Source organism: Monomorium pharaonis, chromosome 3 (genome assembly GCF_013373865.1).
Source record: "Monomorium pharaonis isolate MP-MQ-018 chromosome 3, ASM1337386v2, whole genome shotgun sequence".
Classification (NCBI taxonomy): domain Eukaryota; kingdom Metazoa; phylum Arthropoda; class Insecta; order Hymenoptera; family Formicidae; genus Monomorium; species Monomorium pharaonis.
In genome coordinates, this window is record NC_050469.1 from 26459407 (window position 1) to 26481667 (window position 22261).

General features: G+C 32.2%; 2 protein-coding genes across 6 annotated transcripts in view; both read right to left on the minus strand.

Annotated features, from left to right (window-relative positions):
* Positions 1-960: 960 nt before the first annotated feature.
* Positions 961-10388, minus strand: LOC105840043 (ester hydrolase C11orf54 homolog). The gene is made up of 7 exons (XM_028194070.2): positions 3925-10388; positions 3413-3539; positions 2971-3069; positions 2698-2882; positions 2203-2494; positions 1837-2063; positions 961-1360 (listed from the first exon to the last, which is right to left on the minus strand). The coding sequence occupies exons 2-7, from the start codon at positions 3507-3509 to the stop codon at positions 1199-1201; spliced, it is 1062 nt and encodes a 353-aa protein (XP_028049871.2). The 5' UTR covers positions 3510-3539; positions 3925-10388; the 3' UTR covers positions 961-1198.
* Positions 10389-11992: 1604 nt separating this feature from the next.
* Positions 11993-22261, minus strand: part of LOC105840044 (regulating synaptic membrane exocytosis protein 2) — a 162922-nt gene continuing 152653 nt past the window's right edge. For 2 of the 5 annotated variants that reach the window (XM_012686769.3, XM_012686768.3), the window contains exons 20-23: positions 15916-16003; positions 15593-15675; positions 15058-15165; positions 11993-14404 (exon numbers count right to left, since the gene is read on the minus strand). In XM_012686769.3, the coding sequence (XP_012542223.1) occupies positions 14094-14404; positions 15058-15165; positions 15593-15675; positions 15916-16003 (590 nt within the window). In that variant the 3' untranslated portion in view covers positions 11993-14093. Of the gene's footprint in view, positions 14405-15057; positions 15166-15592; positions 15676-15915; positions 16004-19872; positions 20017-21401; positions 22025-22261 lie in introns of those variants that run through there. The other 3 variants (XR_003625753.2, XM_012686770.3, XM_012686773.3) reach the window with 3 other exon arrangements.

Genomic DNA, 22261 nt, shown 5'->3' on the forward strand with positions numbered 1-22261 from the left:
ATCTTTTAAAAATATATTTATAACTTTAATTTATGTATACACACACACACACACACACACACATTTGAGATTTATATATATATATGTATTACGTATACATTTTGAGTTTATAGAATAATGGGCAACCTATAACCACAAGTCAGAGTAAAGAGAATTAAAGAAAACATTAATAAAATTATTTATATCAATTATTTATAAAATTGCAATTTTTTATTTATAATCTTTAAATATAATTTTAAGAGTACAAGAATCATTTGATATCATTAAAAAGGGAAAGTTTAGATATTCATTAAATGAGTAGTTTACTTAATAAAAATTGTAGACGTTTAATAAATTAGACATTCTTGGTAATAAAGACCGTAATTAATATCCGCGATCGTAGCTTTTATTTCGACAAAAGAAGAACTATCAAATATTTTCATTCTTTAATTTTTTTCTCTAGTTTTCTTTTATCCCATAAGTGGCAAGTAGTATAGCATGAAATCGGGACATGTCAATACTAACATTGCGTTTAATAAGTTTCCTAGCTTTTTAATCTTAGCTATTTATAAAAACTGTAATTTTTTTGTTTATTTTTATATAAAAAATTGTAATAGTAATTGTAAATAGCAATTATATCAAAAATCTGATAACATAACATAAAAAATAAAATTTAATTAATCTCTTCTTTAAATTATATTAATCTCGTGTTGTTATTCAATTATATACACATTATTTAAAATATATTATGTAATTAATATAATTTCTTCTTTTGCTTAAGATATGTGTATATTGAGAAAATATTTATATATTATATGTATTATATTTGCTACATATTATTAAGAATACTTGTTCTTTTAAACAATGCTATAATTTTGCGATAATTGTAAATTTATTTTTCTATTCTTATTACTAATGTGAAAATAAAATTTTAGAAGTACACATTTGTCACAGAAACAATAAATAAAGAAACAATAAATATTTAATTTTCAATTGCAATAATTTATTAAGTAAAAGTGGTAAAAATAATTGTACCTAATAGTACAATTGGATCTATTACACAATTATATGTAAAGATAATAATACGAATAAATGAGAACTTATTCTCATTGAAAGTAAATTCATATATGATAAAAATCTTGAAAAAGATGTTCATAATAATCGTCCATATTGCTCTAAATATGAAAACATGCAGAAATTCATAATCTGAGGTCGGATTTCAGTCGAATATCACTTCAGCATCAACTCGATGGAGTTTTTTCACTACAGTGAAATAGCCTTTATACTCTATATAAGGTGTGATATTTCTTACATAGCGACCACCCATCAGTGAATATATAGGTAAAATCTGATTAGTCATTGGATTAACCCACAGCCACTCCTAAAAAAAAGCATGAAAATTGATAATCAAATCTATAGAAATATCACCGCTTTTTCGCGATTATTTTGCTACGCTGACTTTGAGCTGACTGCATCGCGGAGTCACCAAATAATAATTTATATAGATAGTATTATTGCAATTTTTGAAAAGTAAGAACCTAAACTAAATAGCGCGCACGAAATGTGCGTCTATAATGTCTAGTAAACTAAAAAAAAATGTATAATTTATAAATTTTTTACAAATAACAATTTTGGAACAAACAATATTAACACAAAAAGCACATGCAAAAGAATGTATAAAATTTATAACATTTACTGTATTTATATATAAATAGTATATAATACTAAAAACTACATGAAATTGATAAGAATAATTAATTCAAAAATATTAAAATTTATAACTTAACCATGATTGATTAGATCATAAGAAATATATAATACAGTGACTTTTACACACAAACATTATAAGTATATTACTTTATTCTCTTCTTCTTCTTCTTCGTCCTCTTCAGTCAATAAGATTCTGTCAAAGTTGAACATTGTGTTATAAATTGTCACCGGTGCTGAAACATTGTATTTATAGTTCATTGTAGTTTTTAATTCATTAATTGTGCTGAATTCGGTCAACGGAGTTTGTGTAAAAGTGCGGAGCATAACAGCTGCTTCTATCATTCCACTATTTATAAGAAGCACACCACTTAAGCCTGCAAGAACAAGCATAAAAAATTTATTTATCTGCATTATTTAAACACGTTATTAAGATACGTTATGTAATTAATTATTACTATGGCGCTTTTAACTTGTTTTTATTAGTTAAATATATATGACTAAGTTGTCTCATACCGACTTTAGCACTAAAATATCTAGTATGAAGAGCATCTTCCATCAGATTTAAGATATTCATATTATTCATATTAGAATTAAAGCTTCCTTTGGCGACTATTTCGAGAACTGGTTTCCGTTCGCCACTACAGACGAAAACGCTGCCATAGAGATCGTAAGTCTTAGGTCGGGAACGAGAATTAGCCACAAGTTCTGATACAATTTGCTCTTCTTCGTTTAAAAAAGTACAATAGCTTTTGTCGTTGAATGTGTATCCCCAAGTATGTTGCGTATACGTCGCATTCACAATGCACTATAAAAGTAATAACATTTATATAAAAAATAAAGATAGAATAATAAAATCAAAGTCTACTTAAAATGGAATAAACTCAATAAACAATAATGAGACATGTGAGTTAAAATTAAAGTAAAACACTCTTTTGAAACAGTAAAAGAACAATCTCTGAATTCTCTGGGAATCAGTGTATATTTCTATATGCATGAAATAATGTGTACTTCTTTATTGGGAGGTCCACAAAGCATGCTTTCTCCGATGATAAAGGAATCTGTCTTCCTTCCTTCATAGTATTTTTGTATAAGATTTTGCAAATTCCATGATTTCGGTGATCCCATATTTTTTGTTAAATTATACAAATGTCTATAATTACCAAATTCAATTACTTCCTGACCACCACATAATCCTTGAAATGTAAAAATATTCGATATATAAATATTTTAAAGTATGCAAAATTGAAAACATTTAGGTAAATTTAAATATAAATTTTGTACCTGATGCGGCAAAATTGTAAGGATGACGTCTTAAGTTAGGACATTCAACTACATTGACCATGAGATCATTGAAGTGTCCTTGTAATGATTCTTTCATAACTGTTACAATAATAAATGTATAGAATCGGAAATACTGACAGTGTCTTCTAAGTTAACTCTCATGATATCTAATGGTTTCGACAACCGCATAGGCTACGATGCTTGGATTAATTTTCCTCTCATTTAAGATCTTTGTTTATTTTAAATAAAATTTGCGTCAGTTAATATGTTAGAAAATATATCTTTTCAAAACACGTCTTGTGCGGCTTTTAATATAAACAAATAATATAAATCGTGAAGAGCCAAATAGTTTTTTAAGTCAAGTTTTTAATATCTGAGTTTAAATAGATCCAAGCATCGTTCGACAAGGTTTGATTGAAATACGCATCATGTATACATTTACCGGAACAGAGTTCACTGAGATCAGGTACTTCCAACTCGTATGTCTTGTCTTCCAAATTTACGGCAGCCAGATAGCCTTCGATATTGTCGTTCTGCATAGTGCTTAGCTTATAAGAACTGATAAAACACTATGAAATAAACAAGTGCAATTGAAATATCTATTAATAATGGAAGAAAAGTTAATAAATTGCAAAGATAATTGTAAGAATAGCGCTGATTGAAAATAATAATATTAATAATATGATATATACAATAATTGACTTATAATATTAAAGATAAAATATATATAAATAATTATACGTTAGTAAAAGAGAGTATATGATGTGAATATATTTAATAAAATGTTTCTTAATAATTAGGATGTGAGATACTGATGACTTGACGTGACATTTATTTTTCAGGACATTTTACGTATCTCGGTAACATGTTTTAACGTGGTGAAAGGAATATTAGGTATACGCTTGGACATCATGCACGGATGTATGTATACATATGATGTAGTAATGTACTTACTGTAAAAATGCGCTGTGAGATGATTGCAGCCGTGAGAAATTGTGTATTCCTAATTATTGCTCCAAATCGTCGGAGAGAAATGTTATTCCTTCCGCAAAATGTGTGGAATTGTGGAGTGACTGTAAAGTAACGTTACTGGCAGAAATGTGTTTTCCTTCCAAACATAATAGAAAGCGGCAATACGTACATATACAAGTATATATACAAATATAATATCCTACAGACATAAATCAATGGAAACACACATGTTGTTTTTGCAATTTTGCAACTTTTGAGTTAATGAATAAAATTCGTAATTTTTTAAATTCTTAATTTATTCAAAGACAGTAAAGAAATTGATTAAGTGACTATAAAAAATTCTGCAAACTGAAATATTTTATTAAATTATAACGATTTCATAAAATTTAAAGTAATTTATTGTCTATGATTTTAATGGTCTTCTGTTTGTAGATTATGCATTTTATTACTTTGTACATTGTGCCATTTTGTTGTAATTACAAATACATTAGGCACTACAAATATTAATTATTTGTCGTTGATAATAATAAATTCTATTACAAAATATTTTATTCAATAATTGCTCATTTTACTTTAAAATTTTAGAAAAAAGTATTATACATTTCAATTTTCGGATGATTGTATTCATTCCAAAGAATTAAAAATATTATCAAATTTGTAGAAGTATTATTAAAAATTTTGTTGTTACTGAAAGTAAATGCTTTTAATAGTGAGATTATTGTAATCTATGTAAATCTTAAATAAAAAAGTTGGCATCAAATGTATTTATCATTTAATTTAATTTAGATGAGTTATCTAAGTTATTTGTGGTTTTTCTTATTTTCTCTTACATACATTGCGGACGAGGAAATGAAATTAAGTAATTACGTCGACAAAAAATATTTATTATTTATTATTTCGGTGTATGTGCTTTACATGAGAACAAAACATGTCTTTGATAATTACAGGAACGAGCAGTAATTCAATCTTGTTTTTTTTTTTACGTTTTTAATTATCTAACGTTTGTTTTATATATGTAGCTTTCCTTCGCATATGTGTGTGTGTGTGTGTGTGTGTGTGTGTGTGTGTGTGTGTGTGTTTGTGTGTGTGTGTGTCTGTGTCCGCATACATACTACACGTGTGTGGTAAAAAAACAGATCAATATGAAATGAAAAGAATTTGCACAAATCCACAAATTTCTCGAGAAAAAGAAAATAAGTGAAGAATTCATGAAAAGATTACATAAATGCACACTTGTACACACGCGCATACATACTACAAGTTTATCATCGTATTACATTGTATTAGACCTGATCGTTTCATCTGTACCTTTTTTTATCTCAAATGAAGTAAGCGTATATACAGATTTTTAGTGAGAAGGAAAGAAAGAGACAAATGCATAAAATGTAACAATTAAAGCGAACAGATCCAATTGCAGTTTTGCGAAGAAAGCTGCGGAATATTTCCGCGTATCTTGTATTATATGAAAATATTCGAATTTCTCATTTCCAGCAAATTCTTCAATCCTATATATATATCTGTATATATATATATGCAACTTATTAGTACTATACACTAAACAAGCACTCATAATGGCCAACATATGAAAACAAAGAATAACTTATTAAAATTTAATATCAATTAAACAGGAGACAATGACACAGTCAAAATTTATAAGGAGACAAATTTAAATGTAAAACAATTGCAACTTATAAACAATTGCCGAAATTTTAACGAGGGACAAATAGAAACTGGAACTTCTTTTAGTTTCTTTCTGTCACAAGTATTCGTAATAAAGCAACTGTGTCTTTGTCATTCTGACACTCTTTATCTTTATGTATCTCTTCATATTACCTTTTTTGCGCGTTCTTAACAGGACCGAACACAGCAGTCAATTTTAATTTTCGAGAAATTAATTTTGTAATATGAAGCATAACGCGCTAATGTTATCAACGATCTATCTATTATTCTAATTTAATCGCTGGCTAATCGAAACTATTTGCATTCTTGCAAGATATACATATGTGATGGTCCTTCCTATACTTTCTCAAGAAAAATATTACATACAATGTTGTACTATAATAGAACTCTCTCTCTCTCTCTCTCTCGTTCTTTCTTCCTCGCTCTTCTGACATATGGAAAAATACAACATTTCTCCACCGAAGAAGTTAATAATAATGTCTATTATAATTACTACGTTATTATTTAATTACATTTCTTCCTTTTCTTTATTATTCTTGTCTTAATCTTATTCTATTTGTCATCAACTCACGATTAGAAATCATTAGATATAATATCAAATATAATTAATGATTGGCGTTTTATCATCATTACATAATGGATAGATTAAATACAAAACATAAGTATTCCAGAACAAAATGAGATTTTTATGCATAAGAGTCACTAGTGTCTATAAAATATCTTTAAATAAAATATTTCATTTTTTATTTGTCTAGAAAAAACTGTGGAAATCATATTAGATTTTTGTTATTTTTTGTTGCTTTTTATAAATAAAGAAAAAGATTTAATTTAATATTTGTTGATCAATTCTTTAATTAAAATTTAAATAAATTCATTAATTATTAAAATAAATTTTGATTCATTGATTATGAGAAACTTCTAAAATAATACTCGTATTATTTATTCTTTTATTTTACATTAGAATATTTTTTAATTTTTATAAATCAAAATTATTATTATATAAAGAGCATTATGTGCAAATATTTTGTAATTACTACAAAAAAATTTTGTCTAACAAATAAAATTTTTAAGCATTTAATTAAAATATCGTGTTCATTTAAGGGAAATCTTTTGTTCATGTTTTTCTTAAAGCTCTTTTTTATAAAGCTAAAACTTTAGTAAACACAAATTTGTCTATATAAATGGACTTAAACTCTATAAGGATATTGAACTACACTTTAAATTTTTTTATAAGAATATTACATATTGTATTTTAAAATATCCATAAATAGAGTCTCTAAAAAATAAAATAAATTAAGTAGTCCTTAATCATCCCAGGTATCTTATGTGTTGTACCAAGAATAAATTTTCTTCGACTCTGAAACGACTTTTGCGCAATATCGACCAATCAATATTTAATTAATAATTAAGTCTGCTTCGTAATCACTAATCTTCGTAATCACCACAAAACCATTAGAAAGAAAGTCATATATCGCACAGTTCGCTTAACCGCTAATTATCCATACTCTTGATTAACTTGCAATTCTATCACACTCTGTGACTCTAATACGTGACTCCACATACGTGACGATCAACATTCAACATGCAGGGAACATCACATTAAGTTTGATATATGTGTGACAACATATCGTATCTACATCTTTTTAACTACGTTAAGGGTGTCTTTCCCGTTGTTGCGCTTTTTTTGTGAACAATCACTTTCGTGAATGTATACACGAGCGCGGAGCGATCACGCAATCGCTTATAAAAATTATACGAATTTTAATCTCTAATAATTCTAATAAAACAAAGCAAGAAGAATTGTCGACACACTTGCCCTTTTTATACAAGAACTTTACAAAGGCCATAGTGTATTTCTGTTTTTCGCTGATATTCTTCAGTATTTCTCGACACGTTGTCAGCCATTACATTCAGATGCCAGAGTTTTAATTAACAAAATTATGTAACTATATCAGTCAAGAGATAAGTATAATTTAAACTTGATAAGATTTAAAAAATGAGGCTGTTAAATATATACAATATGTAAATATGGATTTTTTAAATATTAATATGTACTCTTATTTAAAATAATTATTGATAATAAATACAATAAAGTTTAGTATAGATATATATAATTTTCATTTAAGAGTAAATAGCGGATATCAATAACTTTTATTAGTGCATTATGTATTCACTCTACGTCATGTATTCACTACGAAAAAGAGTGAAGATTTATATAAATAAATTTCTGTATATAAATTTCTAAACTTTGACGGCTCACAACACGTGTCACGATCGAAGGAAATCAGCTTACACCAGCGAAACGTTTTTCTAACTGCCATCCCTATGGCTGATGAGAAAATGGCAGAATTTCTTAACATGTCTAATTTTATAAGTTCTAATTTTATATAAGTATCTACAGTCACTAATGACAGAGCATAATATATTAGAAAGACGAAAGGCGGAGAGTATTGGAAAAACAGTTCGATTGTTTTAGAGTATATAGAATCTCTAGTTATCTCGAGCGAAACGGTGTCACAGAAGAAGTCGGTTAAATGGAGACCGAGAGCTGTTTCTGCTAATCCAAGAAGATATATTTTTTAACGATGAATCATTCTAGTCAAATTTAATTTAATTTAATTTTTGCAGGCTAATTACTCGCTAAACACATTTAACTACCAGTCCTCTAATTGTTCTGCGGCCGAAATTATTTGGGTCCCGAATGATTATTGTAACTCGTTTAAAATCTTTCACGTATTCCGTTTTTCGCCTTTCTCCTCTCCCCTTGAAGCCGCTCGCGCTTCATTTTAATTACACATTTTACAAATCATCAGTTTAACGGCTAGTACTTACAGGTGTACGTATATAACACTATTAATCGCGCATCTACGAGGATCAAGCATTCCTTTCGCAACTTGTTCGAATGTGGTTTTAGGCCGTACTTGAGCATTCCCTGTTGAGAAACGGAGATCGAGATCGTCATTATCGCTTAAATTCCCGCGAAACATCCTTTTTCATCAAATGTGGCAAAGTATTATCAGACAAGTGATGAAAATCATTATGTTCACGGTAGTGAATGACCAAAATAAAAAACATAAACAAAAAAAGAATTATAATCGACAAATGGCTAGTTTCTTCGTTCTTCTCGCACAGCGTTTCGTCACGAGGTAATAGATTGATCGCATTGCCTTTTGCTAAATTTTTGGCATCAATAATACAGCGAGCTTTACTCAAGTAATTGAAGAAACTCAAACGGGAATTTACGTACATTGCCGAAACGCTGATGCGATCACGCTTCCTGCTACGCAGGCTAGAGAATGCCGTTGTTGTTTGATCCATGTGAAGATACGCGCGCACTTCCGTGAGATTGTCCCTGACACTTACAGTTAGACGTTAGAACAAGTACAACACAGATATGTAAGGGAACAGGCCATTGCTTGTTTAACTCTTAATTAATGTTCTCAACGAGATGACCAATAGCGCCAATGTTATCCATATAATTATATATCCATCTCATCTGGAGAGGAAGGAAGTCTATTATATTCATCCATAATTTTCTTTTAGAGAAGGGGGAAAATGTTTCTATCTGTGATTGATTGACCTCATAATTTATAATGTACTGAATGTACAATTACGCAATAATTAGCGATGTAATCATCTTTAGAAATATTTTACATACGGCCCATAGTATATATAGTAGAACTATAATAAATAGATATTATTTTCTAAAAATCCATAGCGTAGGTTTGAATTAATAGTTTCGATTGTCAAGTTTGATAACAATGTATCTGCGTACACGTATGTATTTGTTTGACTGTTTATCTGTTTGTCCGTCCGTCTGTCTGTGTGTGTGTGTATGTGTGTGTGTGTTTCGTGTATATGTATGTGTTTGTCATAATCAGACGTAATCAATAGTAAAACAGACTCAAGTTATGCATTACATTAAGGTACTAGCGTTCTGTATCGTAGAAAAATCGTAGCTGCTCTTTTCTGAGCGAATGACACGTGTCTAGGTTTTACTATAAGGTAAGGATTTCACTATTAACTCGAACTTCGTCGAAAACTGCTAGAATATTTTCAGATACGCGCGAGAAAGTATTATGTTCGAGTGTGGACTCGATTTATTTAATCTTTTGTTTTCAGAGTTTTTTCAATACGTGGATAACATAAATATCAATATATAATATAATTGTACATTTATATTTGCAGTACAAATTTAATATTATTCATATTTATTTAAGTGTAAATAAATATAATGCCATTACTTATGTAATAGATGTAATAATGAAACATTAAACTTAGAAATATATATAAGTATTTAATTAAAAAATTAGTTTAAAAACTAATTAGAGAAAAAAAGTTGGTAATAGTATAATAAGAATTATAAAAAATATCTTTCTAAACACAGAGAGAATGACATAGATCTGCTTTAATCAATTAATGATAAAATAATAACTTGAAGAACAAAAGATTAATTTGTCATTTGTAATTTCACCACTATAATTTAAGACTAGTGCTGCTACGAAATATAAATTCTCAGTGAAATATAAATTTCGCTGCTTTATTAATTTATCTAGAATAGCCAAGAGAGAACAAGCAGCAGATAGTAATAGTATGGCATCGATAACGATATCGCTAACGCGATCGTAATAGTTAGGTCACTTCGAAGGCTAGTAGAAAACTTGTTTAGAATGCGCACAGCTACTTACAAAGGAGAGAAGTCCTCCGTCTAAAGTACAGATGATTGCATTCGTACGAGAAGATTGTCCATGCGATAATCTTCATATAAGGAAACTTTCGATGAAATGATGCATATATTTGAATTAATTCGTGATTTTTTTGTCGAAAGTTTCGCCGATTTCCTTTACCTTCACTACAAATATCTCTTTCGCTTATACTTTTTGTTTTTCGTCGTCTGCTAATTTCATTTTTTGAATTTACATTTTTCTGTTTCTTTCACACGATTTGCATAACTTATCGTTTGTGAAGAAATTGAATTAGTATTTAAAAGTTCACAAATTTAATCGCATTATAAGCTGCGTGTTAATCAAACTATTAACGACTTTGGCGAATGCGTAAGATCACGAGATACGAATATTGTATAACATATTATAAAATACAAGTATGAGATTACGTACGAAGTAATGAATAATTTGTTTTACAGCAAAGTTCGAATCTGTGTCATCAAATATTTATATTTTATGACATCGGATTTTTTTTCTAGGCCGATTACTCGTGAAACATTGTTTTTTCTACGATATATCCGACGTAACCCTCGCAAAGGCACAATCGTCTCGTTTATGAGTCTTGCGAGGCGTGTCGCTGGCGTTTGAGGCGAAAGACTGATGTAGCGATAAAATCGATAAAAGATGTGTGTATGTGAACAGCACAACCGTAATTAAAATGTCATTTTTTTCTTCGTTTTTTTTTCGGGCCGATGCTTTCCCGCTCTGTGTGTTTTAAGTAAAAAATTACTTTCTTCGAATGCTTGGGCGCTTGCGATTTCGCTTGCACGTTTACAGATTGCAAAGGAATCCTCAAAGGAATCGCAAGATTTGTTGTCAAACCATTGGATCTTAAAGATCCGACGTTAATAATGAACAAGTAAAAACTTTCGTAAGAAAAGAGTCAAGGTCTGATATCTTATAAGAGATTCAATATTTTAAAAAGGAATCAACAAAAACGTACAGACGGAAAAAACAATATTACTAACGTAAGAACTGCGTATCTACATACCGTCGTTAGGAATTTCGTTTTCAAAGGACTTTGCGAAAATAAGTAATTTTCGATTGAACTTTCGTTGACATCCCTTAAACATCTACATCGTTAACACCGAGTTTTAATGATATGGGACAGTGACACCGTAATTTATCCTTAAATCGTATCAGTTAAACACATGTACATTTTGATTATCCTTCGTTACAGTTTTCCCCGCGGATTGTAATAATATATAATATATTTATATAGATGCATTATCTCGTCTGTTTCCTGTGTGATTTATATGCATGCCGTGAGCCTCACGCTATACACATACATCACATACATCACATTAAGTACCTCCCGTCTGTGCACGTATCACACTCAGCGTAATAGTAAATTTCTGAATCATAATTCGTGAGAATGCTGCTGGATTATTAATTAATTCTGTTACGATATTATCACGTTTATTACCTATCACTAATTACTCGGGCGGGGTAAGCGCAATAATTCTGGACAATCCGTTATGTCCCTAATCTCGTCGCGGGACATTGTAGGACTTTTAAACACATTCACATTAACGCGTCCCCGAGAATCATCGTGATGCATCTCGAAGCGATGGATTTTAAGCTCGTGTTAGAATTTTTTCGCCGCACGTCCCATCCTCCTGCATTATCTCTGTCAACTTCTTGTCTTTTTCTTTTTCTTTCTTTCCTCGTGGCCAAATCAAACTTGCTTCGCGGAGTCATAGTGATTCTCGAGACGCTAGGCAAAACGGGACGTCAGTATTACACCTGGGAATACGTCGAAGAAATCCGCCTGTACGTCCCGCTATCAGTCTACGAGCTACAAAAATTGTGCGACTTCTAAACACCGAGTTTGGTTGGGTATTATTCAAGTTGGCCGCGAAGTTTACCTCCGGGAATTCATCCGCTCATCTCGCCACCACCTCGAGCTACTTACTCATCTTTTTATGTCATCGGCTCGGCCAGCGAGCCTTGAAACGATTGTCTATTAAATAGTTAAAGCATTAAATAGCTACGCCGATCGAGGCGTTCCATTTAATTCGGCTGTTTTCTGTTTTCTTTTTTCCCATAGTCATCACTTTTTTGGAACGCGCTACGTGTACAGAAAAAAAATTCTGAACCCTTATAGTTTGAGATTATTTTATAATAATGCATATTTTATAATTTACGTTATCACGTTAATATAATATATTTGTACAAATTTATATTTATATATAATGAGAATGCAAGAACGGAAGTGAATGCAATTCAAAATATATATATCAATTATTAAGGAAGAATAAAAGGATTATAATTATTTACTATGTATATAACTACAAATTTCTATGTTCTAAATCCATAATAATATCTACCTTGAATAGAAACGCGAATCCTGAAAGCGTCTCGTCGGCGTAAAAGGATCAGACGGGGAATCTATGTCCCCGTTAACCCTTAAGTATCGATATTTGAATTAATACGTACGAAATTCGATCGAATCACTGACTGGATCAACCAGATGAGACCACCGCCGGCGGCAGATGTCGATCGAGTTTCGTTTCGCACAGTCGACATTATTATATACTCTCTTGTCAATCATTATATTTGTTTCGGGAAAAATGGACCCTTATCATTTCATCAGGATACATGGCTGTCTCCAATACTTGCTTCTGTAGTTAATCGTCAAAAAATAAACTTTCCATACCTTTTTTTATTCCTTGTCCCTGCTGCTTCGTGCGAATAAGACTTGCACACAGGTACACCTTTATTGCTAAAATCACCGCGACAAAGCATTCGCGGATCTCGAAAGGCGCTAATCGAAGGAACTCAGTTCTCTTGAATCTGTCTTCCTTACCGTATTTGTTTTTCTTTCATCTCGCCGAGTTAAAACGCGACGACGCTGACGCTGACGTCCACAAGCGTAAATTCAATGGAAGTGTTATATCTTTACAATTTTTAAAATTGATTGTCTTCTTGAACAATTTGTATAAGCCTTCTGAAGTTGATTGTCTTCCGGTTATACGCTACGTACTTTTTCTTTCAATCAAATTTGTCATACGACGTATGATCGACCCGTGTTACCAACTAATCATATTACTTTTGAAAATCATTTTACACATTGCGATGAGCAATCTAAAGTCTTTTTATGCTCCGCGACATTTATTTTAATTTTATTTATTAAAAGAAAAAGGCAAATTTTTTTTATTACAAAATTACGATAATATCCCATTTTAGAAATATATCTTTCTTCAACCATTTGTATGGTATTTACAAATGTTAATAAATCATCGAACGACTAACAGATGTATTCATTACTTATTTGTTTGCATTTTCAGATTGAGTAACAATTAAAATACATTAATCGACTTAATGCCAATTATGAATGTAGATTAATATTTAATATTTGTGTATAACGTAATTTAACTTTATTAATTAAATGAAATAAAAGTTCTTCTGAATATTATCTGCACGCTATTCTAAATATAAGTCATAAAATGAAAAGTCGCAACAACACAAAAAGACTGAAACTTCATCGAACGCGTACTTCATTTGCCTTCTGGAACAACGTGAGCCTCGTCGCTACACTCAAGGACTTGTTGTAATAATAAAGACTGCCGTTGCCTCGCGGAGATCGAGATCGCGTTGGATTCGAGCCAGCCGAAATTGCCACGTGATCAGCCACGATTTCCATCAAGAGATGATCTTGACGACGGACTCGCCCTCGTCCTTGAGCAAAAGGCTCAATCTGAGGTCGAGCTCGCCAGCCTCGAGGGCCCACTTTTCCCTTAGCCATCATGGCGAGTCCGCGTTGTGCGTGCCGAGGGTGTGGATCGGGAAGAGCGGATACCAATCGAAGATAAATTCCTTCGGTGGCAGCAGATCGAGATCCACTTCGGCTCCACCCAGTCCCTGGTTGCTCTCGAAGCCCTGCTTCTTTTCCCACAGCATCACCAGCAAGTGCCTGCCCTGCGTGGTGTCGCAGCGTCCGTATTTCAACGTCTGCCGATACTGCGGAGTCTTCGAGTGTCGCACCACACGGGTTTTGCGCTTCTGCAGCCACTTGTCGCCGTCTCGTTCTCGCAAGTACGTCTTCACGTAAGTATCTACGGACAAGGATAAAAATTTCGCCGTCAATACTTTGGAAAATGGTCTTGAAATTTAATATTTTTAGTTTATCTGTGAGTAAAAAGAAGAGTTTCTCCTCTTGTGCGAATTTCCAATTAAAGACATAAATCGAAGAGACATTCAACTTTTTATAATTAATTTTATCTCTTTTAAAAGTAAAACCGGTTAAAGATCTCTAAGAGAAGGAAAGGATAGGAAAGTTGTATTATTGTTGTAAATCTCTTATTAAATCTTTTTACCAAAATAAAATATAAAAAACTAAATTAATAGCTTTCAGTTATCTTTAAAATATTCGTGAAAAAAATGTTATCCGTTCGTTTCGCTTCAGTTTTGACCTTAATAAGCCTCAACAAGTTAGCGGATGTAGGTCATAGCGATTAACTAGCGCGTTGAACGCTCGCTCGGAAATTTGTTTCTAAACGCTAAAGTAATGCATGAATAATCAAGACCGAACACCCGCACTCTGTAAAAGTAACGGCTACGGAATTAACGCTCGCGCGAGGATAGATAGCCGGGAGGATCTCAAAGGTACTACGTTGCGAGAATTTTATAGTAACTACAAACAGGAACGAATAACTCGAATGAGGGAAATTAACAGCGGCAAAGAGAGGAGGCACGCTTCTCAAATTACCTGGCTCCTCCTTCTCGTCGGGACAAATATCTCTCGCGCAGATAACTTCGACCTCGAGAGTTCCCTTGCATATATAGAAGCCCAGTTGTACTTCGCCGTTCTGTGTTCCTGCAATGTTTGCGATCACAATCAAAATGGATGCAAAAGCAAAATTGTGCTCGCCCGTGTATGTAACTTGAGAAAAATTTCAATAAAAATTAATAAATATTCGAGAGATCTACTCATCTAGTTCTTAAAATTTAAAAAGATAAAAGATAAGTTAAACTGAGAGCAAAATTAATCGACATTCGTAAAAGTGGACATTAATAAATAAAAAATTAATGCGGCTTTAGATCTACAATTTAGCAATTAAGTAAAATTGTTGTAATTAAGTACATTTATATAGAAAGAACTTTTTCAAGTCACTCAAAATAATATTTTTTAAATCGAATGCACAAATCGAAACTAAAATAAAACCTAGAATTTACGAAAATGAATTTTGTTTTAGAACTAATTAAGAGGTCTGTAGGATTTTTTTTTGGAACGGATATTTTACCACTATTTATTTTGAATCCTTTCGGCAACAACTGTCCGCGACCTAGTTTCAGATCGACGCCATTTTCATTTCTCGTCGACTGACTGTAATAACAAAAGTTCTGTCATACAAATTCAATTACATTCAGCTTAATGAATATCAATGTAGAATGATTCAAAGCTTCCATCCGTTCTTTTATCATTGCGTGTATGATTACTGAACTAAAATATCAACAATAATGCGATGATATAAAGCATAATTGATCGATAATAAACACATCGAAAATGTGAATAGAATAGAATGATTGATCCGTTTTAACTTGTCACGCAAGATGGATCGCGTACCTCCATTTCTCGTCTTCGTCGGATTCGCTATTTCGATCGTAAAATCTCTCAGGAATCTCCATGACGCTGTCTTTGCGCTCACCCCGCCCTACGAGTTGAAAAATATCTTCTTACATTATTGATCACATCGAACCAACTGCAAACTGTATGGCATTGCAGAAGCAGAAATCCGTTTTATCAAGATATTATTTATTCACCATATGAATACATTTATCCCAAAAATTTATTAAATTAATTGTTACAATTGACATTCCTAGATTTAGATAATTTTCCAAGTGCCATTTCCATACAGATTGCAGCCAAGTTGTAATTGAATAAAATAATTTACACCTGCCAGAAGAGTCAATGCTACGGGCTTGTAATTTCAAACTCAGTTTTGCAACAGATCTCTCAAAGAAGCTTCCTACTAAACAATACGACAACTGCAAAAGCATCTTCGGTCGTATGAATTTCAATATGATTCTATAAACTATATTCTTTATTGTTAACATATTATGTTGCAATTTTTGTGTTAAAAGTTTTTTTAATGTTTACTTTAAAAAACACTTGTTATAACGAAATATAAAATATTAATCGTCTTATTTAAATAACATTTCAAATAAGCGATTGGGAAAGTACTAAATAACTTTTTCTTGATCGTATATAAAAAAATAACACAATGGTAAAAAATGTAGGAAGGGAAAATTATATTTGCGCATATGTCATTTCTATAATACATAAATAAATAATGTATTTCAATGTATTGCTGTTTTATACTAATACTACTGTCGATTTTAAATTGCAGATAACGTTCACTTTATTGTACAGAAAAGATAAGAATATGCAGTGGAGATTTCTATGCAAGCAATTCAATCAACGCCAATGGAACTGCTAACCGAATCGTGAAATTCAACGACCGAAGCTTCCTGAATTACGTAGATGTATGTAATAAATTCCAAACGCGTTCTCTACATAGAAGTAAGATACAAACTTCGGCTCCAAAGTACCAACGATAGCAAGGAGTTTCAACTCTACGAAGAGGGAAGTTCAGTCTCGATAGCTGTAATAAGATAATTAGAAGCTCGAAGAGCTAAAAGTTCGTCCTTGTTTTATTGTTAACATATTCCTCTTAAAGTTTTCATTATGATTCTTACATTTACACTTCCTTATTATTTGTTATAGGACACACACCTCATTCAAATAATTTAACAAATATCTTTATATCAAAATTATTAATTTATAGATAGACTGATTATTTACTAAGTATATAAATTTTCATCTAAAATTACGTTTTCTACCGATTTGTTTTTAGTATTTCTACCATAAAAAAAGTATTGAAATTGCTTAGCATTAAGTATTTTTCATTTATTTCTATAAGCACATTTAAAATTATATCTTTTATTTTAAATTCTTTTTAAAACATTTTTATGAAAAAATTTCTTATTAACGAATTCAAAAAATGGCATTTTATTAATTTTTATTTGTACGTTTTATTAATTATTATTTTATATAAATGTTACTACTAATAAAATATGTTTATAATATATAAATATTCCTTGACACAAAATATATGTTTAATTACACATGGAGAGAATTTTCTTTTAAAATTTTCCCTCAAAATCTAATAATTGTGGGATAATGTGTAATCTCGAGAAATTTTACTATACTTTCAATAAAATTTACTAAAAGTATAGTAAATTTTACTAAAAAGTATAGTAAAATTTCTCGAGGTCACACATTATCACACAATTATTAGATTTTGAAGGTAAATTTTAAGAGAAAATTCTCTCCGTGTATGTCATAAAGCAGAAAATTTTTAATATTATATATTATATATATTATTATATATTATAACTATCATATGTAGTATATGTATATAAAAAAATAGTAAAAAAATAGTTAACAGGTAAAAATAAAAAAGTTAAAAATAATTTTGAAATCAAGTACAGAGAATCGGTAGAAGATGTCATATAGTCAGTACAGAGATATTTCGTTAGATAAGTCAATTATATTAATAAAATATTACTTGTCAAATGTACATGTCAAAATAGGACTAAAGACGTGCGACAATACGACAACGGCATTCGATTTCTTACCTAAAATCATGATTGTAGATAGTAACAGTGGTAGTAGTAAGTGGCTAGCGTTCAAATTATCTATAGATTATGCTAATAGTGCGCTCAAGCAAATATTCCAAAACGCTATTCGTTCTAATTGCAATAAAATTTAGGAGAGAGAAGCAAAAAGGAAATCGTGAAGGCTTGCAGTAAGGAACTGGATAGGAATATGGTATTTTGTTTACTACTCACCTGTTTGCAGATGACTTGAAAAATTGCACTATTTCCGCAAATGTATTATTAAATAAACAAATAACGTTTTGCGTAACACACGTGTATGGATATATTATATGTATGTGTATATGTGCTCTCTCTATCAATTGCAAATTTATTCATTTATCCATTCATTAATCCATCAGTTATGAAAGTTATGTGTAAAGTTGTTAACGTTAAAATAACTAAAGATGCAAAGTTAATGTGCACGTGTATTTCTATGAGACTATCAGGATATATTAATAAAGTTATAATTGTTACTTAGTTTAAAATTTCTGCTTAAGAAGTTTTAATAGTTAATAAAGTCGAATAAAATAAAAACAATTTCAGAAAAAAATATTGCATATATCATTTTTAAATGGTAATCTCTCGATCCAATTTACAAGAGAATTTATACTCTTGGGGAAAAGAGAGAGAGAAAAGGGATAAAGTTAATTAGAAAATAGCAAAGAATTAACGCACTAATTCCTGACGTTTAGAATAATTAATTAGCCCAATAAAGAAAGCAGAAGATGAAATGGAGTACGATTAACGCTAGCAGGAAATAATAATATACCCGAAGTTGCAAAACTAACAGAAATATAATTAATCTTGTTGTAAAAATTATATCACAACGGAATCACGAAAGACGCGTGCAAAAAGAAAATTTTCCGCGGGTGGAGTTTACCAACATGTTATCCTTTCCTTGTCTTATAATAAATAACGTTGCGTGCATCTTTGAAAAATACAACGTGGCGTGTATCGAGGGAAACACAAATTAATGGCACGTGCGCGCAAAGATAGAGAAAAAATACAGAATTGCAAAAATAAAAAAGCGAAACACGAGAGATATTAGAACGGTATTCTTTATCAACAGTATAATGATATGTATCTCTTTCAAATTCCCCTATTCAAATTCCCCTATGTAGATTTTATCTACCTTTCTGATTAAGCAAGAAGTTGAGTATGAACTACAAAGGAGAATAGGATAAAATACAACGGAGGAAATAAGATTATAGAGAAAAAAATTTAGTACACGTGAGAGTATAATAAACATAGATAAATTATTTATGTAATAATTATAAAAATGTATGTTTGGCATATAAATTTTGCTAGAGATCTTTTCCGTTATAAATTTAGTTACTTGTATATAAAAAAAGTATTACATATTTTGAGAAAAGTAAAATCTTAGAAAATAAAATTATAAAAAAAAACATTTATTATACTTTTAAATAAAATGTGATATCACTAATAGAATTAATGTTTTACCATGTAATTGTTTAATTTTTTAAATAGTAGAATTGCGTAAGATATTTTTGTAAAAGATATTAAATTTTTTCTTTGAAGCTGTAAGAAATCAATCAGAGTTTTCAAATCCAAAACCTATTTCTACTTTTAATCTATTTTTGCCTATTTTGAACATTCAAGCTAATAAATATTCTAATATCAATAGTTTTATCTATATCTACATTTAAGTTTTTTAATATCAATAAACCTATTCCGTTCTTATTCTCTCTTTGCAGAACAAATGCTACAATATCATTTGTAGAGGGTAAACTAAAGAGGCCAAAAACTGGAAGCGAGATTCTGCTCAAAGTACAGATAGACAGAGAGTGATAGAGGAAAAGAGCGGTCAGACAGTGAGCGATAGAGAAAGAGTGTGTCTTACCGGAAGCCCGTAACGTTGGTTGACAGTGCCTTGCGATTATTTATCGAGGTGGTGTGGAGTGCGGCAATGGGAAGGAGGCCGAGTTACCGGTCCTCGGAGACACAGGCTCGCACTGCCACACAGTAACTGTTGGGACTACGCACTCTGTTGTCGTTGTCGGTGGTCGATGGTGGTCGATTGGTGGTTGGTTGGTGGTTGGTTGATTGGTTGGTTGGTTGGTTGGTTGGTCGTGCGTGCGTGGCCCACGATTTGTCGTCGATAATCGGGGTCGTGACGATGGCCGATGGCGTTTCGACCGAGCGAACCGAGTGTTTCGCGATTCGAGCCGAGTACGAGGAGCGTTCAGAGTTTTGGCATTGGCGGACGGTGCCGACCGAGAAAGGATATCAAGATAATCAGCAATACAGTGAGGCGTCAAGTTCAAAGTGCACACTGCGCTCGAGGCCGTGCACTTTTACGTGAACGAAGATGCACACAGATCAACAAGAAGTCGGGAGGCGAGAAATTAATTGGATGATTGCGATTCTTTTGGTGTAGTCCGGGACGCTTAATGATCGCTTCGAATTGGCTCGATGTGGCGACTTACTGTCAATGAGATGGATATATCGTACAATTCGGTCGTTTCCAAGTGAAAGAGAGGCAGACTAAGAATAATCGTGAGGAACACTTTGATCCGTTGCGTTGAATTCATTGTTTACATGCGTGCTCCAAAAACATAAATCAGTTTCTTTCCCAGACGCAATTCAAAGCCTACTTCCTCGCAAATCTACTATGACGATGATTTCGCGTCAAACTAAATACAGTTAATTCCATGTTGTGGAAAAATAAACATTCTTTCTGTATATTAGAAGCATAATATTGCAAATATTATCAAAATTATATTATATATAAAAAGCAAAACAATATTGTCACTAAATATTAAGTGCTTTGATCATCAGTTTCTTACACGATATACAAAATATTTTATATATAGTTATTAATGTATTATCCATCTCCATTATCTTCATATGTTCAACGTTTGCTAGAAGCCGCTAGCTAAAGCGACCATTAAGCCTGAAAGACGAAGAAACGGTAAACTTGCTGAACAGAACGATCAGCAGCGTATCGCTGATGGCACGCAACGCGCTTGGTGTCAAACAACACTCGGTGGAGTGGATGAAAGGCTGAACAGCATAAGAAGACAGATAGAGAGATAGAAAGAAAGAGAGCAACAGAGAGCGGAAGGTCGCAGCGCGTAAAAAGTCACACACGTGCGTGCAACGGCACAGAAGCACAACGGCGAATAATTATCTTCCGCTAGTGTGATCACATTGACGACGGCGACAGCAGCGGCGGCGATGGCGGCGATGGCGGCGACGATAGATACTGTTTCTTTCGACAAAAGCCTGAGGCACAACGAGAGCGGGGATTCGAATCGTTACTGTCAGGCTGTAAGACGAACAATCAGCAACAGGCAACAGCGGCGCGCAACAGCGATCGCAAATACAGATGAGCAGAGAGCACAAATCGCGTTTTGTCATTTCTGTCGGTTTTTTTTTTTTTTTTTGGATGGAGAACATCGACCTCTTCGTGGAACACAAGCAGAGCGAGAGACGGACACAGTGGCGGAAGTGGTGGTGGTTTGGTGCTTGCTAAAACCACGTCAGTTCGAGTTCATTTTCCGTCGACCTGGACGATGACTTCTCAAGAGGCGAAAAAGCGAAGGATGATTGCACGAAGCAAAGCTTGAAATTTCGCAGAAAAGTCGCCCAAGCGAAATGTGGCACGTTGGGTTCGTTTTAAAAGCTTCACGACGGTGATGGACCCACAGCGGCGATCGAGATGCTTTCTACTTTTCTGATTCCGCTTCGATTCCGTTCCGACGTTGACTAATCAGTTCCGCGCAACCTGTTCCGCTCGGCGAACCTGTGTGACGATTTTTGGCGAATGCTCGCTGGAAATTTCTAGTCTAATCCAGGAACGAAGTAAATCGAACATCGAGCGTATGACGAAATAAGGCGACGAGGCACAATCGAAAATGTAAAACAGAAGGCGAGTCGACGTTAGACACGAAATTCTATAAATAAAAGTCGCTCGTATCCCGAAGCCTTGTCAAAATCCTTTCCAGGTCGGGCTATTCCCGCTTTAATCCGTCCGATTTAGATTCAGTAAACTGGGACAAAAACATGGCTTTTGATAAACGAGTGAGAGATCCCTTCGCATATTAAAATCGTTCGCTCGGTCAAGCCGCGCGGGATCGACAGGACATGATAGTGCGAGACAGATAAATAATAATTGCATCGACATCCGAATATAAGAAGGTTGGAAAATTAGAAAAAAGGATTTCTAATTCTATAAAAATGTTACCACGATGTGGCTAAACATACAGGTGAGGGTTACACTAAACATG